Raw genomic sequence first — 19,225 nt, forward strand, 5'->3', positions numbered from 1 at the left:
AAGATAATTTAGTTAATATGCATGAGACAGTCACTTCTGTCAGGCTCGTCTTCCCTCATTATTGTAGAGACATGGTGGGGAAGTTTTGGAAGCAGCGTGCGGAAAAGTCACGGAGGAAAGCTAGGCGTTGTGCTGATACGAAATAATGTAAAGGGCGCCGAGCGAGCTGTAACCGGCGCCGTCTGTGGAAGCCTTTGCTACAAAGGCTCGGTAAAGTAAAATTCACCTGAGGAATCGCACGCCGAACCTGCAAGCGTTGACTATCTATGTCAGGAGTGCAAAATAACCAATCTGTAATCTGTAGACTAATGAACAAAAGCCACGTCCTCTCCGTTTTATTTGTCATCACAGCCATGCACTAAACCGCATGTGTTCGGGCTCTTAGTGAAACAGTGTGCTGCATATTTGGACAAATATAGATTTAGCTGCCAAGTGATAGACAGCGCGCATCGTCACGGCAACCCCGCTCTGCTTCAGATGCGCGGTCGAGACTAGCCTCAAACCCCTTCGCTTTTACCCCGATCTAGAATTACACATCTCTGTCGCATCGCATGTTGGGTGGTTCACGTTCTCTTATCACGTCGGCGCGTTGTTCATCTTGCCAAACAGCGTGCATATTTGGACAAATATGGTTTTATCACGTTTGCTAAATATTTCGTCACGCAGAATAACATTTATTTTCATTTCTCACTGAACTATGCTGGTTTGAACTTTGAAGAGCTGAAGGATTTGCGATCTCTGCTGCACGCCACTCATAGCTCTCTCATTCGCTGAACTCATCCCTCATTTAATCTCACTGTGGTAGCCTAAACTATGCCAACGTGAACCAAGAACATGTCTCAGAACCGCTGTAACTGCTGCTATTGGTATCGCTAATCTAAATGCACCTACTGACACTCCCCTATTTATGCAAACATTCCCTCTTTCCACACAATACCATCCCACCTTTTCACAGTCGACCACTCCCCTTTTAACAAGCTTTTTCAAATCGAAGGTGTGAAAAAACACTGCGGCAGCAGGGGGGTTTCATGACCCTTTAAAGATTGTGTCTCTGCTTTGTTTTTGTTTTTTTAATAAATATATTAGAGTTCCTAATGTCCTGTAATGTCAACTTTTATATAGTAGTACTAGTCATAATTTCAACACCAGGATGTTTTTTACTTCTTGTTTCGAAAACTACTGTAATACAACGTACTGTAATGTATATTGAAATGGAAATATGGAATGATTTGCTATTGCATATTATATATTTGAAGTAAAATAAAGTAAAAATAAAATAAGTTGGAAAAAAATCTTTAAAGGAACATTTAATGGCACAATAGAAAATTGTTGATTTTGATATTTGGAATGAATTTAGGATTTTTATGTTTCATTGACTTTTTATTGTTGTGGATTAATGTATTTTTTACTTGTTGGTGACCTCAGGAAAAGTAGCCACTGCCTAGGTATTGGCTAATGGGTATTAAAATAAATAAATAAACTTAGATCATAGATGAGAAAAGACCATTTAAAGGAAATTTACTAATGAATAATTTTTCCTTGCCCAATCTCCACCACTTTTTTAGGTGTCCTCAGAGTATGTCCATATATATATATATATATATATATATATGTGTGTGTGTGTGTGTGTGTGTGTGTCGAATATGTTATGAATATCTCATTTAATTTTGAGATTATAGACCAAGGGTGTCCAAAGTCTGTCCTGGAGGGTCACTGCTGTGTTCCACTCCACTATTAGACACCCACTTGCAAACTTCACTAAGCACTTCCCCTCAGGGGAATCCCTGCCGCCATTTTGAAGTGCATTCCACTTCGTGAAGTGGACAAGGGAAGGTTATATGAACAGACCCTTGCTCCCTTGATTTTGACTGAGGGAGTGAGTCTTCTTCATATGTACACTTCAGGCAGCTTCATATACCACAATGCAACATGATTGTGACATCACCGCATATCGCGTTTAATTAACCCCACCACAAACAACTCTATGATATTTTAATTCTTTTTTAAAAACATTTAAAACAACCCAAACACACACACACACACACACACACAAATACATATATATATATATATATATATATATATATATATATATATATATATATATATATATATATATATATATATATATATATATATATATATATATATATATATATATATATATATATATATATATATATATATATATATATATATATATATATATATATATATATATATACTGTGTGGATATTCCCACTGGTTAATCACCGTGAATGACAGCTCGTCAGTAAATGCACGCTCTGTGCGGCCAAGCAGATTTTAGTTTCAGTTTAGAATTGGCGCCGATTCGGGGGCGGGTTGCTTGAACTGTATGTTAATTGGCCTATTATGCTTAATGAAAAACACAACAACACACAATGACAAACTCACTTAAATAGGCACTTTTACATATAACTTTGAAACCAAATCTTCCGCGACCATCTTGTCCTTTTTTTATTGTATGGAAAATCCCATTAAAAAAACTGACCGCCATTATATTTTTCCTCTTTTTTCCTGGTGGCAGCTCGCGTACCCCTGGGGGTGCGCGCACCACACTTCGGGGATCCCTGACCTATGTTATCAAATTTCCTGTGGTGGTTTTATCTCAATTGGACTAGCAGTTTCAAAGATAATCGCAAATGTTTTGTAAGTACTAATTTGTGCTTACAAATCTGTTACATTATTTTGTAATCTGTTACACAAACCATAAGGCAAAACCTGCCATGTTTGGGATTGTTGGACTCGGCAAGAATTCATGAGTATAATGGTGCTTTCACACCTGCCAGTTCGGTTGAATCGTACTGGAGTTCGTTTCCCTCTTTAGTGCGGTTCGTTTGGTCAAGTGTGAAAGCAGCAATCGCACTCGGGTGCGCGCCAAAAGCGGACCAAACAAGCATACAGAGACCTCCTTGAAGAGGAGAGGTTCGTTTGTGGTGAGAACGTGATCTGGCCTCGAACAGAACCAAATACAAAAGTACTGATAATTTTTGGACTTAACCAGCTGCCGTAGACATTGAACCGTTTGCATGGAAGATCAGATTTTAAGCTTTCACTGAAGCACAAGACGAATGTTTGGAAATTTCTCAAATCATGTTTTTTTTTATTTTATTCTAATGATATGATTGTACTATATTATATATATATATATATATACCGGTATATATATATATATATATATATATATATATATATATATATATATATATATATATATATATATATATATATATATATATATATATATATATATATATATATATATTTTTTTTTTTTTTTTTTTTTTGCAGAAATTATAATCCATTTATGCACTTTTTATGCAAAATATATAATGCATATTATTGCCAAAATTTTATAGGCACATTATTGCTGAATTGAAAAAAAAAGAAAAAATAATATATTTTTTTGAAATGAATGAAAAATGCACAAAAATAAAATTTTCAGTTTGTATTTGAAATCATCGATCAGGCATATGATTATGACCACTGACAGGTGAAGTGAATAACAATGATTATCTCTTCATCACGGCTCCTGTTAGTGGGTGGGGTATATTAGGCAGCAAGTGAACATTTTGTCCTCAAAGTTGATGTGTTAGAAGCAGGGAAAATGGTCAAGTGTAAGGATTTGAGCCAGTTTGACAAGAGCCAAATTGTAAACTTTGGGTCCTGCCATGTTACTTTGACACATATCACCTAAGCATTGTTGCAGACCATGTACACCATTTAATTGAAACGGTATTCCCTGGTGGCTGTTGCCTCTTTCAGCAGATAATGCGGCCCTGCCACAAAGCAAAAATGGTTCAGGAATGGTTTGAGGAGCACAACAACAAGTCCAAATTCCCCAGATATCAATCCAATCAAGCATCTGTCGGATGAGCTGAACAGTCAATCAATCAATCAATCAATCAATCAATCAATCAATCAATCAATCAATCAATCAATCAATCAATCAATCAATCAATCAATCAATCAATCAATCAATCAATCAATCAATCAATCAATCAATCAATCAATCAACTTTATTTATATAGCGCTTTTACAATCAAGATTGTGTCAAAGCAGCTTCAAAGTGTCAAACATGAAGCACACATTTGAAGCAGTTTTACTCACCGGCTGCTTCCAAAGCAGGACCGAACCTTTATCGCTGGGACCGCGCCGTCAAAAACACACTTCTTTGGTATGATTTGGTGAAGTCCTGTGACAGCAGTGACCTTGGAAATCCACTTTGAGACGCGACTGAAGCGATGTTGTGAAGCTTCCCGTCATTTCTGCGTTCAAATCGGTTCAAATGCAGCGCTGCCTTCCGGGAATGCTGTGCTGAAGCCATAGGAATAAAGTGGAGCGCGGCGTGACATAAGTGTTCACAGACGACTGGATCTGCGCCTGAGAGACTGTTTACGGGCGTGCATTTCCTCTCTCGCTCTAGTTACGCGCGCGCACCCTACCGGGAGAAGAGCCCGTACGGCCCATACAAGGACCTTCCGCTCTATCGACGTCAAGCCGAGCCATACTCAAAAAAAAACTCTCTGAAACTTGTGAGAAACCGGAAGGAGTATTTTTGACACAGAAATACTCCATCAAACGTCCAACATTAGTTTTTGAAACTTTGTCTATGTTTAGGATGGGAATCCAAGTCTTTAACAGTGTAAAAAGCTCAGTATGCATGAAACAGCATCCCCCCCCCCTTTAAACTGACTTTATAAAATGAGTTACATCTTGTATAACTAAAAAAAATTAACATTTCTTAACTTATTTTGATGAGTTAAAACTATGTAAAAACATGTTGTCATAACTGTTTTACAGTGTAGTTCTGAACAATACAAATATGACATTTTTTAAGGACCATTTAACCTTGTGTGTGTGTGTGTGTGTGTGTGTGTGTGTGTGTGTGTGTGTGTGTGTGTGTGTGTGTGTGTGTGTGTATGTGTGTTCACACAGCATTTATTGTTACTATTAATGTACAAATAATTACCCCTCAGACTGCTTAATTGGTAGAAGCATTTCCCTTGTTGACCCTGTTAACTAACATCCTCTTTCACTGTTTCTCTTTCATGTGTTTCAGAGATCAAACTCAACACTAGGGTGTTAATGGCACAAAACATGTATCATATAGACATACACGCCTCTTAGTTTTATATTTTGTTAACATGTAATAAAATGTATTTCCCAGTTAAAATAAATATATGTTTGTAGTTGAAGAAAAATGTTTGTGTCTGTATGCTGTTGTTCTGTGTATGAAGGTTCTCTCAGGGACTCAATGCTCTTTAGGGAGGTTTTCTAAGTACATCATGCACATCTTTAATTAGGTCATTTTATAAACAGTGTTTCATCTTCTGAATTCACTTTATCTAAATAATGTTTTTAAGTTTGAGGCCTTTTTGAACATCATGCTCTGTTTGAGGTCTGAAAGAGCAATTTAAAACCTCAAAAATATCCTGAATTACAGGATTATGCAGATATTACTCTGCAAAAAATGCTCTTCTTATTTAGTTTTTTTTCCTTCTTGTTTCCAGTCCAAATATCTAAATATTCTTAAATCAAGATGCATTTACTAGATAAGTAAAATTACATAATATATATATTTTTTCATTTAAAGTTTTTGCTTAAAACAGGCAAATTCTCCTCTCAGTGGGGTGAGAAAAATAGAAATAGAAACAAGACAAAATTACTGAGTAAGAAGAGCATTTTTTGCAGTGTATTTACAGTATCATTCAAAAGTTTTTCTTTTATCTAATATTTTTGAAACATGTTCAATCTCTATTGCTAATCAAGGCTGTATGTTTGATCAAAACACAGTTAAAATAGTAAAATGTTATTACAATTTCAGAAAAAAAATATATTTTTATATATTTTAAAATGTAATGTATTCCTGTGATGTGAAAGCTGAATTTTTAGCATCATTACCCCAGTCTTCAGTCACATGATATTTCTTAAATTATTCTAATATGATGCAAATATGATTTCTTATCATTATCAGTGTTTCAGTTTTTGCTGCTTAATATGTTTGTAGAAACATTCCATTCAAAAGTTTGGGGTAAGATTTAATAACAATAAAAATAATATAAATATTTTTGTTCAGCAATGATGCATTCAATTGATCAAAAGGGACAGTAAAGACATTTATAATGTAACAAAATATTTCTATTTCAAATGAATGCTGTTCTATTAAACTTTCTATTCATCAAAGAATCCTGAAAGGAAATCTATAATCAGTTTATTGCCAAATAATAACTGAATCACTTCATGATGTTTTAAAGGGGGACAGAACATTTTCAGATTGGCGGTCAGACAACACAAAGATAAACTGGCTCTTCTGATGTAATGATGAAAAGAAAGAAGAGTTTAGTGGAGGACAGCGCCACACTTATCGCCCTCTCGGACCACCCTGAACAAACCTATGGGAGCATGAAGGTACTTGAATTGCCTGTTATCTTGGTTTGGAAAAAAGTATAGGTTGTTTATAAAAATCATCAGCGGTCACAAAGAGAGGAAGCTAATTACAAGTTAACAATGCAACACAAACATGCCAAATTTCCTCACATCCCTCACCCTCCACCACTCCACCCTTAAATCCTTGATAAGACACACATTAGAGGCTTTTCCTAGGAATTTTGTTCTTATGATCATTCTTTTTTATATCGCATGGATATAAGTTCTTCATATTGATATCGATAATGGAGATGTGTTCATGTTTGTCACAGACATGTGCGGCACCTCAGGAAAACAAGAATGTATTTAGTGATGGGGTCACCCGAATTGGTGAGTATTATGGAGGAGAAGTTGTGAACATCAAGGAAATGACTTCTGTGTTTATAAAAGTAAACAAGGTTTGCTTGAATTCTGAGAGTTTATGTAATCATGAAATTTACAGTCACTTTGACAAAAAAGTGTTTTTGATTTGTCTCTACTAACAATGTGTTTCCTGTACGAGATTCATCTGTATGTATAATGCCAATCTATGAATGTTTGATAAATTGTTGTTTTTGAAAATGTTAGCCTCTCATGAAAGCATTTAGATGAAGCATTTAGATGAATGCTGAATGCATTTAGATGAATGATTATGTTAAGCATTTGATGAATATGAAAACCACATTTTTAATTTGTTGACAGATTTTGTCTTGGTTTGGGAGGAATCTGTGAATCCCTTGAAGTCAGCAGAATCGGATGAACTCTCATCTGGTTCCTCGCATGATACACACAGGAAATGGAGGACAGAATTCCTTTCCAGACTTCAGGCTGCCGGCCTTCATCAGGAGATGGTACGTAGCTACAGTATGACAAAGTGTGCATGCATATCAAATTCAGTTTAAGTTCTATATTACTCAGAATACAATATATTACTCAGAATACAATATATTACTCAGAATACAATATTACTCAGAATACCAAATGTTTCTGTATTTGGTTACGTTGTGAGTTTTTGCAGTGTTTCTGTATTTGGTTGCGTTGTGAGTATTTGCAGTGTTTCTGTATTTGGTTGCGTTGTGAGTATTTGCAGTGTTTCTGTATTTGTTTGGGTTGTGAGTATTGGCAGTGTTTCTGTATTTGGTTACATTGTGAGTATTTGCAGTGTTTCTGTATTTGGTTGCGTTGTGAGTATTTGCAGTGTTTTTGTATTTGGTTGCATTGTGAGTATTTGCAGTGTTTCTGTATTTGGCTACATTGTGAGTATTTGCAGTGTTTATGTATTTGGTTGTGTTGTGAGTATTTGCAGTGTTTTTGTATTTGGTTGCGTTGTAAGTATTTGCAGTGTTTTTGTATTTGGTTGCGTTGTGATTATTTGTAGTGTTTCTGTATTTGGTTACGTTGTGAGTATTTGAATTGTTTCTGTATTTGGTTGCGTTGTGAGTATTTGCAGTGTTTCTGTATTTGGTTACGTTGTGAGTATTTGTAGTGTTTCTGTATTTGGTTGCGCTGTGAGTATTTGTAGTGTTTCTGTATTTGGTTACGTTGTGAGTATTTGTAGTGTTTCTGTATTTGGTTGCGTTGTGAGTATTTGCAGTGTTTCTGTATTTGGTTGCGTTGTGAGCATTTGTAGTGTTTCTGTATTTGGTTACGTTGTGAGTATTTGCAGTCTTTCTGTATTTGGTTGCGTTGTGAGTATTTGCAGTGTTTCTGTATTTGGTTGTGTTGTGAGTATTTGCAGTGTTTCTGTATTTGGTTAAGTTGTGAGTATTTGCAGTCTTTCTCTATTTGGTTGCGTTGTGAGTATTTGCAGTGTTTCTGTATTTGGTTGCATTGTGAGCATTTGCAGTGTTTCTGTATTTGGTTGCATTATGAGTATTTGCAGTGTTTCTGTATTTGCTTGCATTGTGAGTATTTGCAGTGTTTGTATTTGGTTGTGTTGTGAGTATTTGCAGTGTTTTGTATTTGGTTGGGTTGTGAGTATTTGCAGCGTTTCTCTATTTGGTTGTGTTGTGAGTATTTGCAGCGTTTCTGTATTTGGTTGTGTTGTGAGTATTTGCAGTGTTTCTGTATTTGGTTGTGTTGTGAGTATTTGCAGTGTTTCTGTATTTGGTTGTGTTGTGAGTATTTGCAGTGTTTCTGTATTTGGTTGTGTTGTGAGTATTTGCAGTGTTTTGTATTTGGTTGCATTGTGAGTATTTGCAGCGTTTCTGTATTTGGTTGGGTTGTGAGTATTTGCAGTGTTTCTGTATTTGGTTGTGTTGTCAGTATTTGCAGTGTTTTGTATTTGGTTGTGTTAGGAGTATTTGTAGTGTTTCTGTATTTGGTTGCGTTGTGAGTATTTGCAGTGTTTCTGTATTTGGTTGCGGTGTGAGTATTTGTAGTGTTTCTGTATTTGGTTGCGTTGTGAGTATTTGCAGCGTTTCTGTATTTGGTTGGGTTGTGAGTATTTGCAGTGTTTCTGTATTTGGTTGTGTTGTCAGTATTTGCAGTGTTTTGTATTTGGTTGCATTGTGAGTATTTGCAGTGTTTCTGTATTTGATTACGCTGTGAGTATTTGCAGTGTTTTGTATTTGGTTGTGTTAGGAGTATTTGTAGTGTTTCTGTATTTGGTTGCATTGTGAGTATTTGCAGTGTTTCTGTATTTGGTTGCGCTGTGAGTATTTGTAGTGTTTCTGTATTTGGTTGCGTTGTGAGTATTTGCAGTCTTTCTGTATTTGGTTGCATTGTGAGTATTTGCAGTGTTTCTGTATTTGGTTGTGTTGTGAGTATTTGCAGTGTTTCTGTATTTGGTTACGTTGTGAGTATTTGCAGTTTTTCTGTATTTGGTTACGTTGTGAGTATTTACAGTGTTTTTGTATTTGGTTACGTTGTGAGTATTTGCAGTGTTTTTGTATTTGGTTGCGTTGTGAGCATTTGCAGTGTTTCTGTATTTGGTTGTGTTGTGAGTATTTGCAGTGTTTCTGTATTTGGTTACGTTGTGAGTATTTACAGTGTTTTTGTATTTGGTTACGTTGTGAGTATTTGCAGTGTTTCTGTATTTGGTTACGTTGTGAGTATTTGCAGTGTTTCTGTATTTGGTTGCGTTGTGAGTATTTGCAGTGTTTCTGTTTTTGGTTACGTTGTGAGCATTTGCAGTGTTTTTGTATTTGATTACGTTGTGAGCTTTTGCAGTGTTTCTGTATTTGGTTACGTTGTGAGCATTTGTAGTGTTTCTGTTTTTGGTTACGTTGTGAGTATTTGCAGTGTTTCTGTATTTGGTTACGTTGTGAGTATTTGCAGTGTTTCTGTATTTGGTTGCGTTGTGAGTATTTGCAGTGTTTCTGTATTTGGTTGCGTTGTGGGCATTTGCAGTGTTTCTGTATTTGGTTGCGTTGTGAGTATTTGCAGTGTTTCTGTATTGGTTGCGTTATGAGTATTTGTAGTGTTTCTGTATTTGGTTGCGTTGTGAGTATTTGCAGTGTTTTTGTACTTGGTTGCATTGTGAGTATTTGCAGTGTTTCTGTATTTGGTTGCGTTGTGAGCATTTGCAGTGTTTTTGTATTTGGTTGTGTTGTGAGTATTTGCAGTGTTTCTGTATTTGGTTGTGTTGTGAGTATTTGCAGTGTTTCTGTATTTGGTTGTGCTGTGATTATTTGTAGTGTTTCTGTATTTGGTTACGTTGTGAGTATTTGAATTGTTTCTGTATTTGGTTGCGTTGTGAGTATTTGCAGTGTTTCTGTATTTGGTTACGTTGTGAGTATTTGTAGTGTTTCTGTATTTGGTTGCGCTGTGAGTATTTGTAGTGTTTCTGTATTTGGTTACGTTGTGAGTATTTGTAGTGTTTCTGTATTTGGTTGCGCTGTGAGTATTTGTAGTGTTTCTGTATTTGGTTACGTTGTGAGTATTTGTAGTGTTTCTGTATTTGGTTGCGTTGTGAGTATTTGCAGTGTTTCTGTATTTGGTTACGTTGTGAGCATTTGTAGTGTTTCTGTATTTGGTTACGTTGTGAGTATTTGCAGTCTTTCTGTATTTGGTTGCGTTGTGAGTATTTGCAGTGTTTCTGTATTTGGTTGTGTTGTGAGTATTTGCAGTGTTTCTGTATTTGGTTAAGTTGTGAGTATTTGCAGTCTTTCTCTATTTGGTTGCGTTGTGAGTATTTGCAGTGTTTCTGTATTTGGTTGCATTGTGAGCATTTGCAGTGTTTCTGTATTTGGTTGCATTATGAGTATTTGCAGTGTTTCTGTATTTGCTTGCATTGTGAGTATTTGCAGTGTTTGTATTTGGTTGTGTTGTGAGTATTTGCAGTGTTTTGTATTTGGTTGGGTTGTGAGTATTTGCAGCGTTTCTCTATTTGGTTGTGTTGTGAGTATTTGCAGCGTTTCTGTATTTGGTTGTGTTGTGAGTATTTGCAGTGTTTCTGTATTTGGTTGTGTTGTGAGTATTTGCAGTGTTTCTGTATTTGGTTGTGTTGTGAGTATTTGCAGTGTTTCTGTATTTGGTCGCGTTGTAAGCATTTGCAGTGTTTCTGTATTTGGTTGTGTTGTGAGTATTTGCAGTGTTTCTGTATTTGGTTGTGTTGTGAGTATTTGCAGTGTTTTGTATTTGGTTGCATTGTGAGTATTTGCAGCGTTTCTGTATTTGGTTGGGTTGTGAGTATTTGCAGTGTTTCTGTATTTGGTTGTGTTGTCAGTATTTGCAGTGTTTTGTATTTGGTTGTGTTAGGAGTATTTGTAGTGTTTCTGTATTTGGTTGCGATGTGAGTATTTGCAGTGTTTCTGTATTTGGTTGCGGTGTGAGTATTTGTAGTGTTTCTGTATTTGGTTACGTTGTGAGTATTTGAATTGTTTCTGTATTTGGTTGCGTTGTGAGTATTTGCAGTGTTTCTGTATTTGGTTACGTTGTGAGTATTTGTAGTGTTTCTGTATTTGGTTGCGCTGTGAGTATTTGTAGTGTTTCTGTATTTGGTTACGTTGTGAGTATTTGTAGTGTTTCTGTATTTGGTTGTGTTGTGAGTATTTGCAGTGTTTCTGTATTTGGTTACGTTGTGAGTATTTGCAGTTTTTCTGTATTTGGTTACGTTGTGAGTATTTACAGTGTTTTTGTATTTGGTTACGTTGTGAGTATTTGCAGTGTTTTTGTATTTGGTTGCGTTGTGAGCATTTGCAGTGTTTCTGTATTTGGTTGTGTTGTGAGTATTTGCAGTGTTTCTGTATTTGGTTACGTTGTGAGTATTTGCAGTGTTTCTGTATTTGGTTGCGTTGTGAGTATTTGCAGTGTTTCTGTATTTGGTTGCGTTGTGGGCATTTGCAGTGTTTCTGTATTTGGTTGCGTTGTGAGTATTTGCAGTGTTTCTGTATTGGTTGCGTTATGAGTATTTGTAGTGTTTCTGTATTTGGTTGCGTTGTGAGTATTTGCAGTGTTTTTGTACTTGGTTGCATTGTGAGTATTTGCAGTGTTTCTGTATTTGGTTGCGTTGTGAGCATTTGCAGTGTTTTTGTATTTGGTTGTGTTGTGAGTATTTGCAGTGTTTCTGTATTTGGTTGTGTTGTGAGTATTTGCAGTGTTTCTGTATTTGGTTGTGCTGTGATTATTTGTAGTGTTTCTGTATTTGGTTACGTTGTGAGTATTTGAATTGTTTCTGTATTTGGTTGCGTTGTGAGTATTTGCAGTGTTTCTGTATTTGGTTACGTTGTGAGTATTTGTAGTGTTTCTGTATTTGGTTGCGCTGTGAGTATTTGTAGTGTTTCTGTATTTGGTTACGTTGTGAGTATTTGTAGTGTTTCTGTATTTGGTTGCGCTGTGAGTATTTGTAGTGTTTCTGTATTTGGTTACGTTGTGAGTATTTGTAGTGTTTCTGTATTTGGTTGCGTTGTGAGTATTTGCAGTGTTTCTGTATTTGGTTACGTTGTGAGCATTTGTAGTGTTTCTGTATTTGGTTACGTTGTGAGTATTTGCAGTCTTTCTGTATTTGGTTGCGTTGTGAGTATTTGCAGTGTTTCTGTATTTGGTTGTGTTGTGAGTATTTGCAGTGTTTCTGTATTTGGTTAAGTTGTGAGTATTTGCAGTCTTTCTCTATTTGGTTGCGTTGTGAGTATTTGCAGTGTTTCTGTATTTGGTTGCATTGTGAGCATTTGCAGTGTTTCTGTATTTGGTTGCATTATGAGTATTTGCAGTGTTTCTGTATTTGCTTGCATTGTGAGTATTTGCAGTGTTTGTATTTGGTTGTGTTGTGAGTATTTGCAGTGTTTTGTATTTGGTTGGGTTGTGAGTATTTGCAGCGTTTCTCTATTTGGTTGTGTTGTGAGTATTTGCAGCGTTTCTGTATTTGGTTGTGTTGTGAGTATTTGCAGTGTTTCTGTATTTGGTTGTGTTGTGAGTATTTGCAGTGTTTCTGTATTTGGTTGTGTTGTGAGTATTTGCAGTGTTTCTGTATTTGGTCGCGTTGTAAGCATTTGCAGTGTTTCTGTATTTGGTTGTGTTGTGAGTATTTGCAGTGTTTCTGTATTTGGTTGTGTTGTGAGTATTTGCAGTGTTTTGTATTTGGTTGCATTGTGAGTATTTGCAGCGTTTCTGTATTTGGTTGGGTTGTGAGTATTTGCAGTGTTTCTGTATTTGGTTGTGTTGTCAGTATTTGCAGTGTTTTGTATTTGGTTGTGTTAGGAGTATTTGTAGTGTTTCTGTATTTGGTTGCGATGTGAGTATTTGCAGTGTTTCTGTATTTGGTTGCGGTGTGAGTATTTGTAGTGTTTCTGTATTTGGTTGCGTTGTGAGTATTTGCAGCGTTTCTGTATTTGGTTGGGTTGTGAGTATTTGCAGTGTTTCTGTATTTGGTTGTGTTGTCAGTATTTGCAGTGTTTTGTATTTGGTTGCATTGTGAGTATTTGCAGTGTTTCTGTATTTGATTACGCTGTGAGTATTTGCAGTGTTTTGTATTTGGTTGTGTTAGGAGTATTTGTAGTGTTTCTGTATTTGGTTGCGTTGCGAGTATTTGCAGTGTTTCTGTATTTGGTTGCGCTGTGAGTATTTGTAGTGTTTCTGTATTTGGTTGCGTTGTGAGTATTTGCAGTCTTTCTGTATTTGGTTGCATTGTGAGTATTTGCAGTGTTTCTGTATTTGGTTGTGTTGTGAGTATTTGCAGTGTTTCTGTATTTGGTTACGTTGTGAGTATTTGCAGTTTTTCTGTATTTGGTTACGTTGTGAGTATTTACAGTGTTTTTGTATTTGGTTACGTTGTGAGTATTTGCAGTGTTTTTGTATTTGGTTGCGTTGTGAGCATTTGCAGTGTTTCTGTATTTGGTTGTGTTGTGAGTATTTGCAGTGTTTCTGTATTTGGTTACGTTGTGAGTATTTACAGTGTTTTTGTATTTGGTTACGTTGTGAGTATTTGCAGTGTTTCTGTATTTGGTTACGTTGTGAGTATTTGCAGCGTTTCTCTATTTGGTTGTGTTGTGAGTATTTGCAGTGTTTCTGTTTTTGGTTACGTTGTGAGCATTTGCAGTGTTTTTGTATTTGATTGCGTTGTGAGCTTTTGCAGTGTTTCTGTATTTGGTTACGTTGTGAGCATTTGTAGTGTTTCTGTTTTTGGTTACGTTGTGAGTATTTGCAGTGTTTCTGTATTTGGTTACGTTGTGAGTATTTGCAGTGTTTCTGTATTTGGTTACGTTGTGAGCATTTGCAGTGTTTCTGTATTTGGTTGCGTTGTGAGTATTTGCAGTGTTTCTGTATTTGGTTACGTTGTGAGCATTTGCAGTGTTTCTGTATTTGGTTGCATTGTGAGTATTTGCAGCGTTTCTGTATTTGGTTGCGTTGTGAGTATTTGCAGTGTTTCTGTATTTGGTTGGGTTGTGAGTATTTGCAGTGTTTCTGTATTTGGTTGCGTTGTGAGTATTTGCAGCGTTTCTGTATTTGGTTGCGTTGTGAGTATTTTTAGCGTTTCTGTATTTGGTTGCATTGTGAGTATTTGCAGCGTTTCTGTATTTGGTTGCGTTGTGAGTATTTGCAGTGTTTCTGTATTTAGTTGCGTTGTGAGTATTTGCAGTGTTTCTGTATTTGGTTACGTTGTGAGTATTTGCAGCGTTTCTGTATTTGGTTACGTTGTGAGTATTTGCAGTGTTTCTGTATTTGGTTGTGTTGTGAGTATTTGTAGTGTTTCTGTATTTGGTTGCGTTGTGAGTATTTGCCGTGTTTTGTATTTGGTTGCGTTGTGAGTATTTGCATTGTTTCTGTATTTGGTTGCGTTTTGAGTATTTGCCGTGTTTCTGTATTTGGTTGCATTGTGAGTATTTGCAGTGATTCTGTATTTGGTTGCATTGTGAGTATTTGCAGTGTTTCTGTATTTGGTTGCCTTGTGAGTATTTGCCGTGTTTCTGTATTTGGTTGCGTTGTGAGTATTTGCAGCGTGTAGCACATTTGCTGAAAAACTGATGAAGATGTTTTCTTATTTTGCTGTGTTTTTTTGTCTATTTATCTATATTTCTGTCATTGCATGTCATCATTAGCTGTGTCTGCTAAGCCTTTAGTATATACTACATAATATAATTATGCAATCTGGAGATTCAATGATTTTCATTTGTAGGTTTTTGCAGTGCATAACCTGCAGTGCATTTCACTCCTTAAAAGATAGCATTCATTTATAGTGTATGGATAAAACAAAAAACACTGATATATTTCCAAATATCTCAATGTTGATCTGAATATACACAGAAAAGTACACTTTCTGATGTAATGTCTTTCTCCTACTGTGAATGTGTCTCAGAAAGAGGTTGTGCAAGGAAAAACAAAAACCACTTATGTCCTTCTGAGCGCACCCTGGAGTGTTCTGTGTTATTACGCTGAGGAGATCAGCATTCGAGTGCCATTACAGGTAAAGCTGTTCACAAGGTAAATTATACACATACTCAATAAATCTTAACTGTTCTTCTCTTGGGTGATTTCAGGTTGTGACAACTCCAATATCAAACTGGTCTGAGAACATCCTAGAAAAACTGCACATCCCAAACATAATGGCACAAGATGTTCCTAACCTTCCACCAGACTACTATACCTGCCAGTTTCGCACCAATAAACTAGAGAGGTACTGATCCATAATGATCCAAATAAGGCACAATTTTTTACTCTGTAGCTTTTTATTAATTTTTCATCAGCGTTGAGTAAAGTTACTTAGTAATGTGTTACAATATTGTGTTACTCCCTAAAAAAGCAACTAATTATATTATTTATTTTTTATATGGAAAGCAATGCTTTACATTACTTCTGTGTTACCTTTTCTCATCAGGGTTAAGACTATCTCTCTACAGGCCTTACGGGTGTTTTTTGTTAACTGATAAGTTATTTTTTGGAAGTGTTTATTGCAGTAACGCATGTCTAAGTGACTACATTGTGGAGAAGAGAGAATTTAAATTTGGTAGTTTAAAATATGTTGTTCATATTATTGATATATAATTAATTAATTAAAGGGAAAAGTAATGTGGATTACTTTTCTTAAAAGAAAGTACAAATTCAAATATGAATGTGTAAATTATCAATGCATTACTTTATTTGTTACATTAAAACATGTAACAAATAAAGGTTTTTGATAATGTGTTATCCCAACACATTTAAAAATGTTATGCATTCTCCTTATTCTTTATATTTTTGGATGAGGAATACCCCAAACCCACTTTTTCATAATAAAGTAAATAAGATTTTATGTGCAGCTTGCCGTTTCCATCCAGTGATCCAATATCCCGGCATTTGCAAAAATAATAATAATTAAAAAAAATTACATGGATGAAAACAAAGCTATTGTGAAGGAAGGGAGTGAAAAAAATATTGTACTGTAAACATGTATTCAAACCCCCTCGTGCTTAACAAAGAGGATATGAGCCTGTCATGTAACATGCAGTTCATACACTTCAGTGTTTACATGGAGTTAGCACCTCCTTAAAACAAACACATCACACACTCCCAATACACACTTATGCAAAGTGCTTGCTGAGTCAAATGGACAGTATCGACACATACTTACACACACTTGCAAACAACATATCAAAACTGTTAATATTTGATAACAAATTATAATTAATATAATATAATATAATATAATATAATATAATATAATATAATATAATATAATATAATATAATATAATATAATATAATATAATATAATATAATATAATAATTTATTTTTACAACTTCGCCTCAGTTGTACTGTCATTTTCACCCCAACTTACAATTTTGGACATATTACGTTTTTTTCAAACGATTATTTGTTTACCAAGGAGAGAACGGACTCAGAGAAGAGCTTAAACATGAAACGTGACGTCTCGTGTAATGTAAATATCACGTGTGAACTGAATATTTGTAATGTGCATCATTACCAATCAAGCTATTACATGTGTTTACTGTTATAAAAAGTGTGTGTTTACTTACACTAACCTTTAATTCTGCTTTTAGGTTTCTTGGTCATGAAAACAAGGACACTTTTTTCAAGACCACACAGAGGCACCAGATAGTAAGTTTCAAGAGTTTGTTCTTAAAAAAATGAAGGATTTTTTTTGGTCTTAGTCCACTTTTACTTACCATTCTGTTTCTCATACAGTTGCTGATTTGCTAGTTTTCTGTCATTTCTCTGTCCTTGTTCTAAAGCTATATGAGATATTAGCCAGGACTCCATATGGAGTGTTGAAGAGAGGGGAGGTTGGAGTCGGCAGGCTGGTTAGAGAGAACGTTCTCACTGCTGCTTTTCCTTTACATGAGGTACAGTAAAAGTCTCTTACATAATATCTGAACATTACCTTAAAGGGTTAGTTCACCCAAAAAATGAAATTTATGTCATTAATGACTCACCCTAATGTCGGTCCTCACCCATAAGACCTCCGTTCATCTTCAGATAACAGTTTAAGATATTTTATATTTAGTCTGGCAGCATATCTAAGTGTAGGCAATATAGGTAGGTCTTACGGATGTGAAACGACATTAGGGTGAGTCATTAGTGACAAATTTCATTTTTTGGTGAACTAACCCTTTAATAAACACACTTTTTATCTGCATATTACTCCTTTTTGCATTTGCATGCTGTGGTACGTAAAGTCAACATGAAATCAAATTGGACTTACATTCTTAATGCATGTTTTGCACCATTCCACAAATATGTTTATGTTCATAATCTTTCCTCAAAATCAACTAACTTGATCTACGTTAAATAAATTTCCTTTTTTGTCTGACACCATTTGCAAAGCAAAATGTCAAATTACGAAAGCAAAATGAGTTTTCAAACAAAATTGCTGGGTTTGAACAAGTGAAAGATTTGTGTTCTTGTCATTAGGGTCCATTTGAGATACAGAAGACTTCAATAGATCCACAGTCCCTAAACATGAGGCAGATTCTTCATCACTACTGGGCTCGCTGGGCTTGCTGGAGGAAGTACCAACCTCTGGATCACATTCGTGAATACTTTGGCGAAAAGATAGCACTCTACTTTGCATGGCTGGGTATAATAATTTTTTGATTATCTTTTACCATCATTTCAATTCGATTCATTTCATTGTTTGCCGTGTTTGTTGTATTTAAGTTCCGTTGTTTCTTTCAGTTGATTGTCAGTCCTCATGACATTTTACTTGGTTGTTTTGTTAAAGGTGGGGTAAGTTGGTAACCGTCATGTTTCAAATCACCAAAACAAACACCCCCAAAAGGGTCTCAGCCCTGTTTTGATAGCTCCGCCCCATACATACGTAACCCAGGCATCAACTATGGCAGAATCTGTGTTAATAATCCAGGTCGAATATTCAATAAAAAGTCACCGCTTCAATCACAAAAACACAAACCGTTCTCATGAACAACTCGATAGTACACAAGCTCGATAATCCAGCTAAATAAATATTACAATTATGACCGGATAAGTGTTATATAGATCATGAAAAGAGGAAACAAACATATATCAGGAGTATAGTATCTTACTTGTGGGACACATTTTGTGAGCTGGCGCTTGAGACAGACAGTGAGGAGATTTAGATGCTCCATACGGTTTGGAAATGAACGGGTCTTTATCATCGCTGAAGCGAGTGACAATACGATCACAAATGGACAAACAAGCGAACATGACACACGAGCATATTCAAGCAAAAGCAGCATATATCAGCTCTCGGCTAATATCCCTCATGTGTGTCGTGTGTTTTTAGTAATGACGTGCACTGAGTCTCTCTTCTCACCATCATTAGTAGCCACGCCCCTTACCTGATGACTGTCTACAAGTTTGTTATTGCACTCGGCCCGAGTCCGTTTTGTAAAACGGTTTTGAAATAACACTTACCCCACCTTTAAAAAAACCTCTTTTAAACCTCTGCGCTTAGATCATTTCACTTAAATTTATTTCAACTAACGGTGACAGAATAGGAAAACTTTATAATAGGACTAAATAATAACAGTCTACAGTTTTAACCAATATTGCAATCGGCCTTTGAATGCAGCTTTCGAAGAGCAGCTTATGACTGACTTTCTGCTCTTATTTCTTTTTTCTGTAGGTTTCTACACAGGCTGGTTATTACCAGCAGCAGTAGTGGGTTTTATTATATTTCTATTTGGTATCTGGCTGATGGTCACCGACGTGCCAGCGTAAGTATTATCACAGACTTAATAACTGCATAATGTTGATGACTCAGCACTGATGCTGCCTCTTGACCCCTGTGCTCTGTGCCGATAACTTTTCCACAGAGAAGAGCTGTGCTCCAGTGGAGACACCTTTGTCATGTGTCCACTTTGCAACATCTGCAGCTACTGGAACCTCTCCAGCATCTGCTATACTTATAAGGTGACATTTCTACAAGTTTTTTTTAAAAA

General features: G+C 35.8%; 1 protein-coding gene across 2 annotated transcripts in view; it reads left to right on the plus strand.

Annotated features, from left to right (window-relative positions):
- The window catches only part of ano7 (anoctamin 7), a 44,941-nt gene that overhangs the window by 5,545 nt on the left and 20,171 nt on the right, over positions 1-19,225 (plus strand). For both annotated transcript variants that reach the window (XM_067451586.1, XM_067451588.1), the window contains exons 2-11: positions 6,278-6,431; positions 6,722-6,779; positions 7,131-7,279; positions 15,163-15,270; positions 15,344-15,480; positions 16,844-16,901; positions 17,036-17,146; positions 17,715-17,880; positions 18,910-19,000; positions 19,100-19,196. In XM_067451586.1, the coding sequence (XP_067307687.1) occupies positions 6,342-6,431; positions 6,722-6,779; positions 7,131-7,279; positions 15,163-15,270; positions 15,344-15,480; positions 16,844-16,901; positions 17,036-17,146; positions 17,715-17,880; positions 18,910-19,000; positions 19,100-19,196 (1,065 nt within the window). In that variant the 5' untranslated portion in view covers positions 6,278-6,341. The remainder of the gene's footprint in view (positions 1-6,277; positions 6,432-6,721; positions 6,780-7,130; positions 7,280-15,162; positions 15,271-15,343; positions 15,481-16,843; positions 16,902-17,035; positions 17,147-17,714; positions 17,881-18,909; positions 19,001-19,099; positions 19,197-19,225) is intronic.

Source organism: Pseudorasbora parva, chromosome 8 (assembly GCF_024679245.1).
Source record: "Pseudorasbora parva isolate DD20220531a chromosome 8, ASM2467924v1, whole genome shotgun sequence".
In the NCBI taxonomy this organism is placed as follows: Eukaryota; Metazoa; Chordata; class Actinopteri; order Cypriniformes; family Gobionidae; genus Pseudorasbora; species Pseudorasbora parva.